We start from the raw sequence: 13,410 nt of genomic DNA on the forward strand, positions 1-13,410 counted from the left end.
GGACTCCCCCAAAGTTAGTATGATCTTCAACTGTTTTATTGAAATAAAACCCAGGATAATGCATAAAAGAAGTCAAATTAATTAAAAAGGCAAATAAACTGAATTTTCTTGATATGAGAGAAACAGCAAGAAAACACTGTCAACATTTTATTTATCTAATTTTTTAACACACCTTGAATTGTCATAAATAGGTCAAAAGAAAAAGTACCTTTTCAAACTAACAAAGGGCATGCCATTTTGATCTGCCTGGTGTCATAACGAATTTCAGTGTTTCCACTTGCTCTGTGATGAAACCCAGGGTACCTCTAACTACTACCTGATGTCCTATTTTATTGGTGGTGAGGTAGGTGCCCCTTTCTCTGGTTTCCTCTGCTGGTCCTAGAGAGGGGCAGCCTTGAGATCAATTTCTACCCACACCACTCTGGGATCTGAAGGAAGTCACTTAACACCTCTTGGAGCTGCAGATTTCCTACACAGTAAATGAGTAGCATTAAGGCTACTCTCTAACATTGTTTTAAGAATGGAACATGCTTTCTCACAAGAAAGTCTCCATCACATAATATTCCTGAGACAGAATGAGAGCTGATAGTATTGGACCCTATTCATTTCCTCTCCTTGCCTGGCTAGAAGAGATAAAGGATGATTCATTACGAGATTTATAGTCATTCAAAGCTACTTGGCCTCCATTTTTCAGCTAAGAGTCCTGAAAATGTGATTAAAGATACACCAGTAGCTTCCTGGGCTAACATGGTAGATTCAACAATTATACCCAATTTCTTTCCCTGCAATCCCACTAAAATACAGTAAGCCCACAGGATTGCGAGAATAGGAGAGGAGATGAAAGCATGACTTCATAAGCTGAAGAGTTGAAGAGCAAATGAACAAGTATTGACTTAGCAGCTCTGAGTAAGCTGAAATCTCAAACTATGAACCAACGTGACTGACAGAATCCTAAGGAGACTCAGGGACTGTCAGCACTAGGTCTTCTGAATCTGCTGGAGCGTGGGCTATCTGAGACGGCTTAGATCTGTAGATCCCTGTTGCCACTTGACCCTTCTGAGCAGCCTCTTCCCGAGAAGTCTCAAGGTTTCTTCTCCAGGCAGTATAAAACAAAGAGTCTCTGGATGGGCGATGTCAAACACAAAGGACAGATGGGCAACTATCTGAAAATGGGGATTTAGTGGCTACATATGCCGTTCTAAACATAGAGATCCTGAGACCTTCTTAGCCTGCTTGGCTCTTACAGGACTGGTACCACACTCTAGGCAAGGAAAGACCCTTCTCTGGGGTATCAGACTCCCCCATGAACAGAAACCTATAGCGATAGAGGCAACAAGTGTTTCCCAAACAGTCCACCTACATCACCCTACAATAAAGCTCAAAGTCTTCAAAGACTTCATGTGTTCAGGAGCTTCGAAAGAGATTCAATTTTCAACTCTTTCATTTTAAGCAGACAACCATGGAGACAGAAATCAAAATGAGTAGGAAAGAAAAAAAAACATAAAGGTCTAGGACTGTACTGTTAATATGGTGGCCACAAGGCACATACGGCTACTGAGCACTGGAAATGTGGCTGGTCTAAACTGAAATGTACTTTAAATGAACAAAACACAGCAGATTTTAAAGACTCAGTAACAAAAAAAGGTAAAATTATTTCATTAATAATTTAAAAATACTGATTAAATGTTCAAATGGTATTTTCAGTTTAAGTAAAATATTAAACTAATTTCACCTGTTTATTTATGTGGCTACTAGAAAATTTAATATTGTAATATGTGGCTCACATTACATTTCTATTGGGCAAGGCTAGAGAATAAGCCAATAAAAGAATACTTAAAAAAAAAACAAACTATAAATATCCTCAGATATTGCAGTCATTAAAAAAGGAAGAAAGTTGCAAAAGGAACAAAAACCACAGTTTTGGAAAATTGAAACATGATACCAGGAATGAAATAGTTCACAGCAAGGAAGAAAGATAAAGCTGAGGAAATCTCTTAGAAAGTGTTGTAAGAAAACAAAAAAAGAAATGAATGATAGAGAAAAGATAAGGGAACTTGAGAACCTGTCCAGGTTGTCAAATATCCAAATAAGAGTTCCAGATGGAAAGCAAAGAGAAAATAGAGGGGAGGAAATGAGAAGCAAAATGAGAAGTTCCAAAAACTAAAGGACTAACCAGGATTGTCAGTGCTCATGGAGTGCCCTGAATAGTGGATAAAATACATCCACATCGAAACACATACTTATACAATTTTAGGATAAAGGGAAAAAAAGAAGATTCTACAAGCTTTCAGAGACAAAATCATAGGCCACATACAAGGAGTTAGAAATGAGAAGGATTTCAGGCTTCAAAGACAACAAAAAAACACCTTTGTATTTCTGAAGAAAAATAATTTTCAGCCTAGAATATTAGAACCTTCCACACTATCAACACTATGATATTTCCATTCAAGAGAGTAGAATATAAAGACATTCATGGATAAATAAGGTTTTAAATATTTACTCCTATTCCACCTTGCTCAAGTATGGGGATGACCAAAACAGGAGAATAAAACAAAAACAAAAACAACAAAAAGAGGGAAGACATGACAGGCATTTCCTCAAAAATGAGGAGAAGGTGGAAGAGATATCCCAGGATGGCAGCTAGTTACCATACTTTTAAAAATCCAGTACAAAATTATAGCTAGATAGGGAGGAGTAAGTTCTGGTGTTTTATACCACTGTAAAATGACTGTAGTTAACAATAATATATTACATACTTTCAAATAACTAAAAGGAGGGTGTTGAACGTTCCCCAAATGGAGAAATGATAAATGTTTGAGATGACGGCTGGGCTAATTACCCTGAGCTGATCACTATGCATTACATATACCAAAACATCACTGTGTACTCTATAAATGTGTACAATTATTACATGTCAATTTAAAAAAATTTTTTTAAAAGGATCCAGCTGGGAGCAACAGAACTGCAGAGATTGATATATTGAGGACCATCATCGCTATTCTCTCTGACGTTATCTCTTCATTTTCACCCGAGGACAGAGTATCAGCTAAGCTTGGCTCAGATCTTTTTTTGTACTTGTCTCATGACAATGTGCTGATTAAGTTTTTGCAATCCCTCCATGAGCTGCTGCTTGATGCTACTAAAGCCATTTATTTCGTCCCACCGAGTAGGTCTTTGGGCCTACTCCTGCAAACTACAGGTTTAACAGTGAGGAAAAAAAAAGAGAGAGCAGCCTACTCCCTGACCATACTCCTGCTAGACTGTGCAGACCACTACCCTATCACAATGGCTATTTTAAAATATCAATGAAGGCAAAGCCAGCCTACGATCCAGACACTGTTTTATTTACTTTATATAACTGTGTGGATACTGGGATTGCCTTACACAGCTAGATTTATGCTTTCAAGTCAATTTTCCAAAGGTTAACAATACACTGTTTAGGAATAAATAACAAGTATTAAAACTATTAAGAAAAGAGAGAGAGTTATGATTATTAAAGACCTCTTTGGTGGAGTTAGGCGGATGTAACTTAGAAGAGGAACATGGGGGTTTTTTATAAGGTACAGTAATATTCTATTTTCTTAAGGTGGGTGATGGGAGATGAGTTTGTTTTTATTTTTCTTTAAACTGTACATATATTTCATATACTCTTTGACCCATGCACTAATAATCAGCAAGACACCCATACCATCTATGCCAATGAAAAAACATGTGTAGCGAATGTTATCAGCAAAATACAAACCAGAGTTTTGCTGTTTTTAATTTAATGGTGGGTTTCAAGGGTAAAAATTTTACCTGCCGAAGATATAATTTCAAGACGTCACAGATATCATGTGAACTAAATTCTGAAATGTCTACCAAGTGCATTCCATTTTCCAAAGCTTGACACAGTTTTTCAGTCTTTATTTTGTTTCCACACACACGATAAATTCCCTTCAATAGAAAAAGAAAAAAATTTTGCAAAATTCTTTAGTACAAATGACTAAATCTACATATATTTGAGTTTCAATCTTTTCATTCTATTTCAAATGTTATTAGTATTTTAGAAAAAACTATTCAAGGCCAAATGAGGTAACATTTTCTGTAGAAATCTGAAAAAATTTAGTTATTAAAGATTGTGCATTGGCCAGGTGCCTGGGAGGCGGAGGCGGGAATATCACTTGAGCCTAGAGTTCAAGACCACCAGTCTGGGCAACATAAGGAGACCCCATCTCTACAGACATTTTTTTTTTAAATTAGCCAGGCGTGGTGGCACATGCCTGTGGTCCCAGTTACTCAGGAGGCTGAAGTGGGAGGGTTGCTTGAGCCTGGGAGGTCAAGGCTACAGTGAGCAGTGATCATGCCACTGTACTCCAGCCTGGGCAAAAGAGTGAGACCCTGTCTCAGAAACAAAACAAAACAAAAAAAACCCTGAACATTATTTTCCTTTAAAGTCTCCTTTTCATTAGAATAGGTTATACAGGCATTTATGCTTTTTAAAATTTTAAGAGTTATAGTGTACCTGTAGACACAAAGCTCTATTTTCAATCTCTGAGGCACATATTTTGAGTATAAAAGGGATACCATCTGGTTCCTTTTTTGCAACTTGTGTGAATTCTGCTCCAAATAATTGTATTTTTCCTGGAAGTTTCTGATGACCACAAATAATGACTAAATTTTCCAAACACTTTCGATGACAAACAAGGAGACACTACAAGAAAATGATAGTTTGAAACTGGTTAACCTTAAAACTATTCACAACTGGGCAAACTGCAGGTGGAGGGTAACACAACAAAAGTGAGTTTAAGGGGTATTACTTGTGCTATTTGAAACAGATTTAACAACAAAACAAAACATAAAATTATAGAAGGCATACTGCAGAACAATTTATTAAACATATATTTGCAAAAGATCCTAAAAAGTAAAATTAATAACACAAAAGTAGAAAACAAAAAGCATAAAAGGGCCAACACAATTCCACAAAGATCTTACCTCTTCACATTCAACACCTTGGAACACTACAATGCCTTCACAATCCCTACATTTCGTGGGGGATCTCAATTTGCGAAACTTGTGTGTGAGAGCTGCCTTTGACATCAATGTTTTCTTAAATGTTCCAAGGGAATTGGGTCCTTGTGAGAGAAATAGTTTATAAAAATTGTAAAATGATAGAAAAATTATACCACGTGATACCATATTTTGAATAATCTTTAAACCCTGTAATCGTTCATATATTATAAAAAGCTTTGAATCTGTAATATCAAAATAGCTGCTTAGCATCCAATTTATAGGTCCAATTTATAGATCTCTTAAAAGGCACATTTATCAAGCATTTTAGCTATGAGTAACAGTCGTCACCAAGTCATTGCTATGAATAATAACATGACATAATGTTTTCAGAATCCGCATATTTACACTGTTATTAACATGCTCTTTCATAGAGCTGGGAAGGGTGTCATAGGAGGCATTAGAAAAAGTCCCTATAAACAAAGAAAAATAGCTGTGTGAGGTAAGAGTGTGAGCATTATCTGCATTACAGATAAAGCTTTCTTAATTTACTATAAAATTATAGTTAATATCAGCTAGTTACATATTAATATTATACTGGAGGTCACATATTTCATTAATTTAGGAAATGATGCCAAACCAGGTATCTGTAGGCATTAAACGTACAAAACGAATTTATACGCCTCTAATTCAAGTTGTTAAGGTAACTGATTTAACTTTATCCTTCAACATCCACAACTTCCTTGTCCTCAAGAAGTACACTTACTTAGTTTTCTTGCTTGGTTTCTTGCATTGTTTCTTTTGAAGGAGCTTTTTAGAATTTTTTATGCACCCCAACCCTTTTAACACTAAGTCATAGTATTAGGTTTATGAAAACACATGATATCTAGCCTGCTATTTTAGCACCATGCCAATACATTTTACATCCAGTAGTTTTGCTGCCTATTCTTATATTTGTATTTGTAACATTTAATTAATACATTATCAACCCATACTTCTACGTAATTGTTGGGATATATTTAAGTCATGGTGAATTTTTTTTAATACACAAGAAAGTACTGATTCTTTAAAATTATACTATTTTTCTAATATCATGCAGTGCTACTGATTCAGCTGGTTTAGTGGGACTTAATTCAGGTAAATACAATACCAGTTTCTGAAGGGGAAGATGGCTCTCTTTCATCTATATCATCTGCAGAGGACATAGTTCCACTGGATGGTGTTCGTGGAAGTTTTCGATGAAAGTCTCCTAAAAGAAAATTGTGGATACAATTACCTGACCATTCATTGTAGAATCTTTGAAATAGGAAATGAAAACACTTTTGAAATAACAAAAGTCATACTATTTTATTAGCTTCAATGTAAAAATTTGCTTCAATTCTCATACTCTGGGTAACAGGGAATTCTGATACTCATTCCTGGAAATGAAAAGATATTTAACCAAATCTGACTTTCCTGAACAAATTTAAAACTGAGGCTCATGTAGTCCAATAACACTTTACTGCCAACTTCCGATGGTAAAGTATTAGATACTGTAAACTTCGCAAGTATAGCTGATATTTTCCATTCACGTCTAACACCTAATATGTGACAGAGTAGCTGGCACAACAGTAAAGCTGTCGTTAAATGTTTGCTGAATTAAGTTATAAATGTATACGATTAAACCAAAAGCTTTCTAAAAGATACCAAAATCTCTGAATACAACAACCCAACAGTAACATCACATTTATGTTACTGGCAAGACAGCAGACTGGGAACCAGCAACAATAGCCCAGTGATACTGGCAGGGAGCTGAGACCACAGGATACAAGCTACGTCAGCAATGGACACTGCATATGTATCAAAACATGTTTGGAAGCAGCTCAACTGGGAATGAGGTTTATTTACTCCCTCTCCACAGGCCTACATCTAAGTAGAAGAATTCACCTTAATGCAAGACCTTAACAGTTTCAAATTCAGAGTTAGAAAAGCCTTTACAAATGATTTTAAAGAACATTCTCTTCACCAAAGGATTCTTCTTCACAATATGCTTAAAGTTAGCTATCTAGTTTTCACTTTGAATGTGCCCCCAATGACTGATAAATCACAAGGTTGTATTGCTCCATTTTATAACTATTCTAAGTGTAAAATGCATTTCTTACATTACTGAAAAGAAATCTGCCTCCCTATAAATCCCAGGCTTGGTCATATTTTTCCCAAATGGAGAAAACAAGTACTCTAACTTTAATCCCTTTTCACTTCCAGTATTTGAGGACAGCTGACAGGTCTCCAATTTTCCTTTTTCCCAGGCAAGGCATTCCCAGGTTTTCACCCATTTATCAGCTGATGTGGTTTCTAAAATTTTGTCTTTACCACATGAAGTTTTATGGGATCCTAAATAATATGGGGCTTGCTCTAGATTGGGTCATAATTTCTGGAGCTACCTAGAACCAGTTTGTTGTTACAAAGCTAATTACAAATATTCAGTTCAATATTAGGCTCACATTTCCAGAATGTTCCTTGAACAGTGCTAGTTTAAAAGAAGGCAGCAAAGTGGCAGGCGATAATCATCCTACAAACCCAGCGCTGCGTGAAAATATTTTTCTAACTTTAAATATAAGAGATTTATCTAAATGAGTAAAACTTCTGCAATATGTAAAAGAAGAAAAAGGCCTTGGAATCTGAAATGGCTTAAATCCTATAATCTATCTATTAAGATCCTAGAAGAAAGAAACGTTGCCAGAAAGAATGGGCCTGGAGCAGTCTTTGGTAGAGGTGTAAAGAAAGAATGTTGGATGTAAGAATCTCATGAGTTCAATTGCTACCTTCTTCTCCTGCTAGCTGTATAACCTAGGCAAATCGCCCTCTTAGAAGCCACTAATGGAGAATTCAAAACGTTTACTCTATTTCTCTCTGGGGACCATGAGATAATCTGTATCAAAGTATCTTAAAGCACATTTGTAAAAAATTAACAAGAATAAGTAGTTGTAGGCACAGAAATAGCAAAATGACACTGTTTATTATAGCAATTAAGTATGAAACAATCCAAAAGATGAGTTATAGTCACAGAATATACAGCAGTGAAAACAAAGATGGCTACCTACATTCACATAGATCTTAAAAAAAATACATGAAGTCACAATAGTGTAATTCAATTTGTATAACATTCAGAAGAGAGCAAAACTTCACCAGATATAAGTACTAGAAACATTTAAAATAGCTAGGGAATGTTTTTAAAACATTTCAGGATAATGGTTTATTCTGGTGGGAGATAGGGCAATGTTACCAAGGAGGTGTGTACAGGGGCTTCTAATATACCAATAACCAGCTATTTCTTAGGCTGAGTAGCGAATATATGAGGGGTTTTTAAAAACTATTTTTTAAATTGTACACTTTCCTCTCTATTATGTGTGGAAGTTCACTATAAAAGCAAGGTAGTTAAAAAATACCCAAAAAAGGACTGATCTTTCAATGTTTCATTGCTAGACTTAAATATTGATGTACCTGGACTTATAGATTCTGAATCCAGAGATCTAGATTCGCTGCTCCCTCCAGTACTCTCAGAGTCACTAAACATCCCAAATGTCCATGATCTTATAAAGGAAGGACCTTTAATAAAAAGAACAAAGTCAAAACTTGGCTACAGGTGGATTTCATAAGGTAAAATACTGACATTCTATCAAATGAGACAATCCAAATTTCTTTAACAATAACCAATTATCAATTTCAAGAAAGGAACCATGGTAACAACTGTGAATAAGATCTCATAAATTTATAATCTAAGGCCTGATTTTTAAATTCCAGAGCAAAAATTAATTTAACAATCACATTCGAACAATCTGACCTTTTATAAATTAGCACTCTCTTTAGTGTGGAAAACTACCTGTTATATCTGCACTGTTAGAGCATCTGTCCTCTTCAATTTTATTAGAACTGTCAGGAAGGCGTACAACATCCTCTAAAGAGTTGGCAGGTCCAAATTCAGAAGTTTGGGAACTATTTAAATGTTTATTTACATTTCTGAAACAACAACGACAAAAAACAAAACTCAACACTCCAAAGAATAACTAATAATCAGTCTATTTCATTCTGTGTTTAGAAAAATCTATTAATTTAATAATCACAGATGAATTAAACTAAATATTAAAAACAAATCATACTACATGGTTCAGCTTCTTATAGGAGACACAAATACTTTTTAATTATTTGTGCTTATTACAGTGGAAACATGGGAAGGAATAGCAGAAGTATAGTTAATAATTCATGGCATGGTTTAACTTTTCTAGCATGACCTCTGTGGAAAACATAGGTTAAATTCTGTGGACATTCAAAACATGTACGGCCATCATATGACATTCCCAAATGATTTTTAATTCTTAAATAAAAGAAGTCTGTGTCAAAATGGAAAGGCTTACTGTTGGTGAATTACATCTGTTCCTTAAATATATCTACTTCGATAACATAAAACAATATTTAAAGAACTCAGAATTTTTTTTTTTTTTTTTTTGAGACGGAGTCTCGCTCTGTGGCCCAGGCGGGAGTGCACTGGCCGGATCTCAGCTCACTGCAAGCTCCACCTCCCGGGTTTACGCCATTCTCCTGCCTCAGCCTCCCGAGTAGCTGGGACTCCAGGCGTCCGCTACCTCGCCCAGCTAGTTTTTTGTATTTTTTTTTTAGTAGAGACGGGGTTTCACCATGTTAGCCAGGCTGGTCTCGATCTCCTGACCTCGTGATCCGCCCGTCTCGGCCTTCCAAAGTGCTGGGATTACAGGCTTGAGCCACCGCGCCCAGCCAGAACTCAGAAAGTTTTTAAGTTAATTTTGTCAGTTAGAAAAGACACCTCCTTGTACTAGATAGAAACTTTAACAATTAAGTGTTTTACATTTTGAAATAATTTTGTCTGTACATTAATTCTCACCCATCAACTCTGTCTTCTTCAGTTGAATTTGTGGCCTTGACAAATTCACTGTACTCTTGGCCTGGATCATAGAGTTTGGCACTATCACAGAGAGACTGTAAACTGTCTGCAAGGGAAGCAGCCTGCAGATGCTGCATGTTGAAGAGGTTAACTGTTACCTATGGACACAGAGACAAAAGGCAGAGTAACTCATGATATACAGAATGCTATAACACATACATTTATTTCAATGACTGCACCAATAAAAATGCCATACAGTGAAGCATACAACACTGAATATCACTCTGAGTATACTATGATGCCTGATTTTGCATAATGCCTAGATTAGGGAGAAAAGTAGTTTGAATCTAACATCTATGAGTAATCATTTCCAGCAAAACTGGCTTTTAGCTGAAAAGTTCAAAAGTAACTTCAAAAACTCCATGCCCCAACTGGTTCACAATTTTAGGAGATGGATGTGTTTCTGAGGATCCTCATCTCTGTATCCTGATGGTCTGATCACAACTGCCTAAACTCTTCAGAGAAAACACTTCCAATCAAAGAACTATTATTTAGACTGTTTTCACTTTTTCAATCCTATAAAAACAGAAGTGCTGAACTACAGTACTCAGTTCTTATAATTAGATATTACCTTGAATCTATTCAAAATACATTATTCCATTGAGTTTCACAAATGCCTAAATATATTATCACTATCATCACTTCTACTAACAACAATAACAATAGCAGCAGCTGATAAGTATATATAATATGCCTGACCCATTCTCAGGGTCTTACATGAATAAACTAATTTGATGTTCACAAAAACCTAGGCTTTGCGTATATTACAGCAAACCGATGAGATACTGACTCTCATGGACCTTTACACTCTCCTGAGGGTGGTATGCAAGAGAAGTAACAAATTATGTAAATAAAATACTTTCTGGTACTAAAAAATGCTATGAATACTATATAAGAATGTCAAATTATTCAGTATGACCAGGTATGTGTTTGTGGAAGGGTATTTCCAACATGGTAAATTAAGGAAGGCCTCTCTGAGGAGGTAACATTTGAATTGCAGGTCGATGTAAGAAAAGCTTCATGGAGATCTATCCAAACAAAAGGAGGAGGTAGTGCAAATGTGAATGGGAAAGAGCTTGTCATGCTCAAGAAACAGATGAAAGGTTAATATGGTTGAAGTATATGGAAAGAGCTCTGGTTGAAGATAAAGCTAAAAAAAGTAGTCATCTAAACTATGGCAAGGTGTCTGAATTTAAGTGCAACAGGAAGCTGGTGGAGCATTTTACACAAAGCTATAACATGATCTGATTTATTCTTTAAAATGACACTCTGGCTTCTTTGTGGGGAAGGTATTTAAGGGAAACAATCTGAATAAATGCTAAATTTCAATTAGCTTAATGTTATTTCAAAGACTGCCATGTTTCTTCTTCATCTCTCTTGATATACCAGATGATAGGATAATTAGTCTTTAAATCCTTTTCAATGTAGACAGGCATTTCCCTAAGGATACTCAACTCTGCATAATAGTATTTGAAAAGTATAGATAACAGAATAAGTAGCTTATTTGTGCCCTAACTCCTTCAAGAAACAAAGAAAATTCGAACTGCATAAGGTGCAGTTTAATTCTAGCAACTGGCTATATTAGAGCATTCTCCAGCTAAAGGTAAACGGCTTACTCTCTTGATCCTAAAGGTAACCTGCACGCTAGGTGACCTTCATTAACTGCATTGAAAAAGTTAATGTGCAAATGAATCACCTTGGGGATCTTGTCCAAATGTGGATTATGATTCTAAGGATCTGTGTTGAAACCCAAGATTCTGCATTCCTCATAGGCTCTCAAAGTAATGGCAATATGACCAAGGACCGCATCCTGAGAAGGCTTTCTAAACTTTAGTTTTCTCATCAGTAAAATGGAGATAAAAACTTGATAGGATTTTTGTGAGAATTAAATGAATTAATGTAGACCAAGAGCTTAATACATTGGCAGGTACGTAGTCAATCTTAGCTATCATTAGCTATTGTTTGAGGTGGAGGGAATGTGTCAAAGGTAAATGATTGGCCTAAATGACTTCTAAGGTAATTTCAAATCCTGGACTTTATAATTCTGTTAAATCCTTTCATGATTCTTTAAGTAAATAATATATTAATTAATCAAAATTTGGAAAATAAATGAGATACAATTTTAAAAACTCAAGAACATTTTAAGGAAGTTTTCTGGTTCAGATGCAGTAAGCTAACTCCCCCCAGTCTCCCACTGAATTCACCTAAAAATCTGAACAGAATGCACAAATCAAGACTCTGAAAAGTAAATGGAAAAAAACTACAATTCGAGGTATGACCAGTCCAGCAATAGATCTACTTCTGCCCTGTTTTCCAGCCCATGCCCAGCTCCTACCCAATTCTCCAATTCCCAAAGTACAAACTGAGTGTAGACAAAAGGAGCACCAAGAGAGGTTCTTTCTGGTCCAAGGAACAAAAGCAGGGAGCGGTGACGGGAGATGTAACTAAACAGTAGAAGAAAACTCCTTGGTTTCTTTTGTATATTTGTTTTCTCTTCTGCCTTAGACCCTAAGCAAGTCCAAATCCCTAAGACACAATCCTGTGGGAGCAGCAATGATGGCAGTAGCAGCTGAAGAGATGCCAAAACTCTGATGGAAATCCTCCTTTATGACCAGATGAACTGTGTCTAGAGTGAGAGGGGTCTGAAATTTCTGTTACTTTTTTCTCTTTATCCTCCCCACACCTGGCCCGGGAGAACAGCAGAATAGGCAGACCTAAGCTTCCCAGCCAGAAGATTGGGAAGGGAGTCACACAGAAGCTGGAAAATGAACCTAACTGTATCAAATGGTTGCTAAAATTGAAAAAAAAAATAGTGTTCAATATAGGTTATAAACAGGACCCAGAGTCAATAAAGTAGTAGTGAAAATATCTAGGATATGATTCAGAATTGCTTGTCATACAAAGAACCAGGAAAATCTAAACAACTCCCAAGACGAAAGACAATAAAAAGACACCAACACTGATATGGCTCAGATTTGAGATGATCAGATGAAAACTCTAGAACAACTATTACAAAGGTTTTAAAAAAGTAGAACAAAAATCTTGAAACATGGAAAAACAGAAGCCTCAGCAAAGAAATGTAAGATGTAAAGAAACAAAAGGAAAATTTATTGCTGAAAAATAAAGTATCCAGAACAAAAAATTTACTGGACGCACTGTATGGGAGAATGGGCATAACAAAGGAAAAGAGCCTGTGAACTTGAAGACAGATCAACAGAACAGTATAAACAACCAAGAGGAAAAAGCTTTGGGGAAAAAATAAAGGACCTCCAGAACTGCGGAAGATTAACAAAAGCTCTAATGTTTGAGTCACTGGGTGTCAGAGAAAGAGGAAAAAGAATACTACCAAAAAAAAAAAGATTGAAGAAACAATAGTTGAAAACTTCTCAAATTTTGCAAGAGTCAAACTTGTAGATTCAAGAAGTTCAACCAATCCAAAAAAGGAAAAACAGCAAAAACCAGGTCTA

At 35.9% G+C, this 13,410-nt stretch overlaps 1 protein-coding gene across 2 annotated transcripts in view; it reads right to left on the minus strand.

Annotated features, from left to right (window-relative positions):
• Window positions 1-13,410, minus strand: part of ARHGAP29 (Rho GTPase activating protein 29) — an 83,687-nt gene that overhangs the window by 30,547 nt on the left and 39,730 nt on the right. For both annotated transcript variants that reach the window (XM_011940012.1, XM_011940011.1), the window contains exons 12-18: window positions 9,884-10,041; window positions 8,849-8,985; window positions 8,470-8,574; window positions 6,137-6,235; window positions 4,972-5,111; window positions 4,502-4,690; window positions 3,796-3,933 (exon numbers count right to left, since the gene is read on the minus strand). In XM_011940012.1, the coding sequence (XP_011795402.1) occupies window positions 3,796-3,933; window positions 4,502-4,690; window positions 4,972-5,111; window positions 6,137-6,235; window positions 8,470-8,574; window positions 8,849-8,985; window positions 9,884-10,041 (966 nt within the window). The remainder of the gene's footprint in view (window positions 1-3,795; window positions 3,934-4,501; window positions 4,691-4,971; window positions 5,112-6,136; window positions 6,236-8,469; window positions 8,575-8,848; window positions 8,986-9,883; window positions 10,042-13,410) is intronic.

Source organism: Colobus angolensis, unplaced genomic scaffold (assembly GCF_000951035.1).
Source record: "Colobus angolensis palliatus isolate OR3802 unplaced genomic scaffold, Cang.pa_1.0 Scaffold186, whole genome shotgun sequence".
NCBI lineage: Eukaryota > Metazoa > Chordata > Mammalia > Primates > Cercopithecidae > Colobus > Colobus angolensis.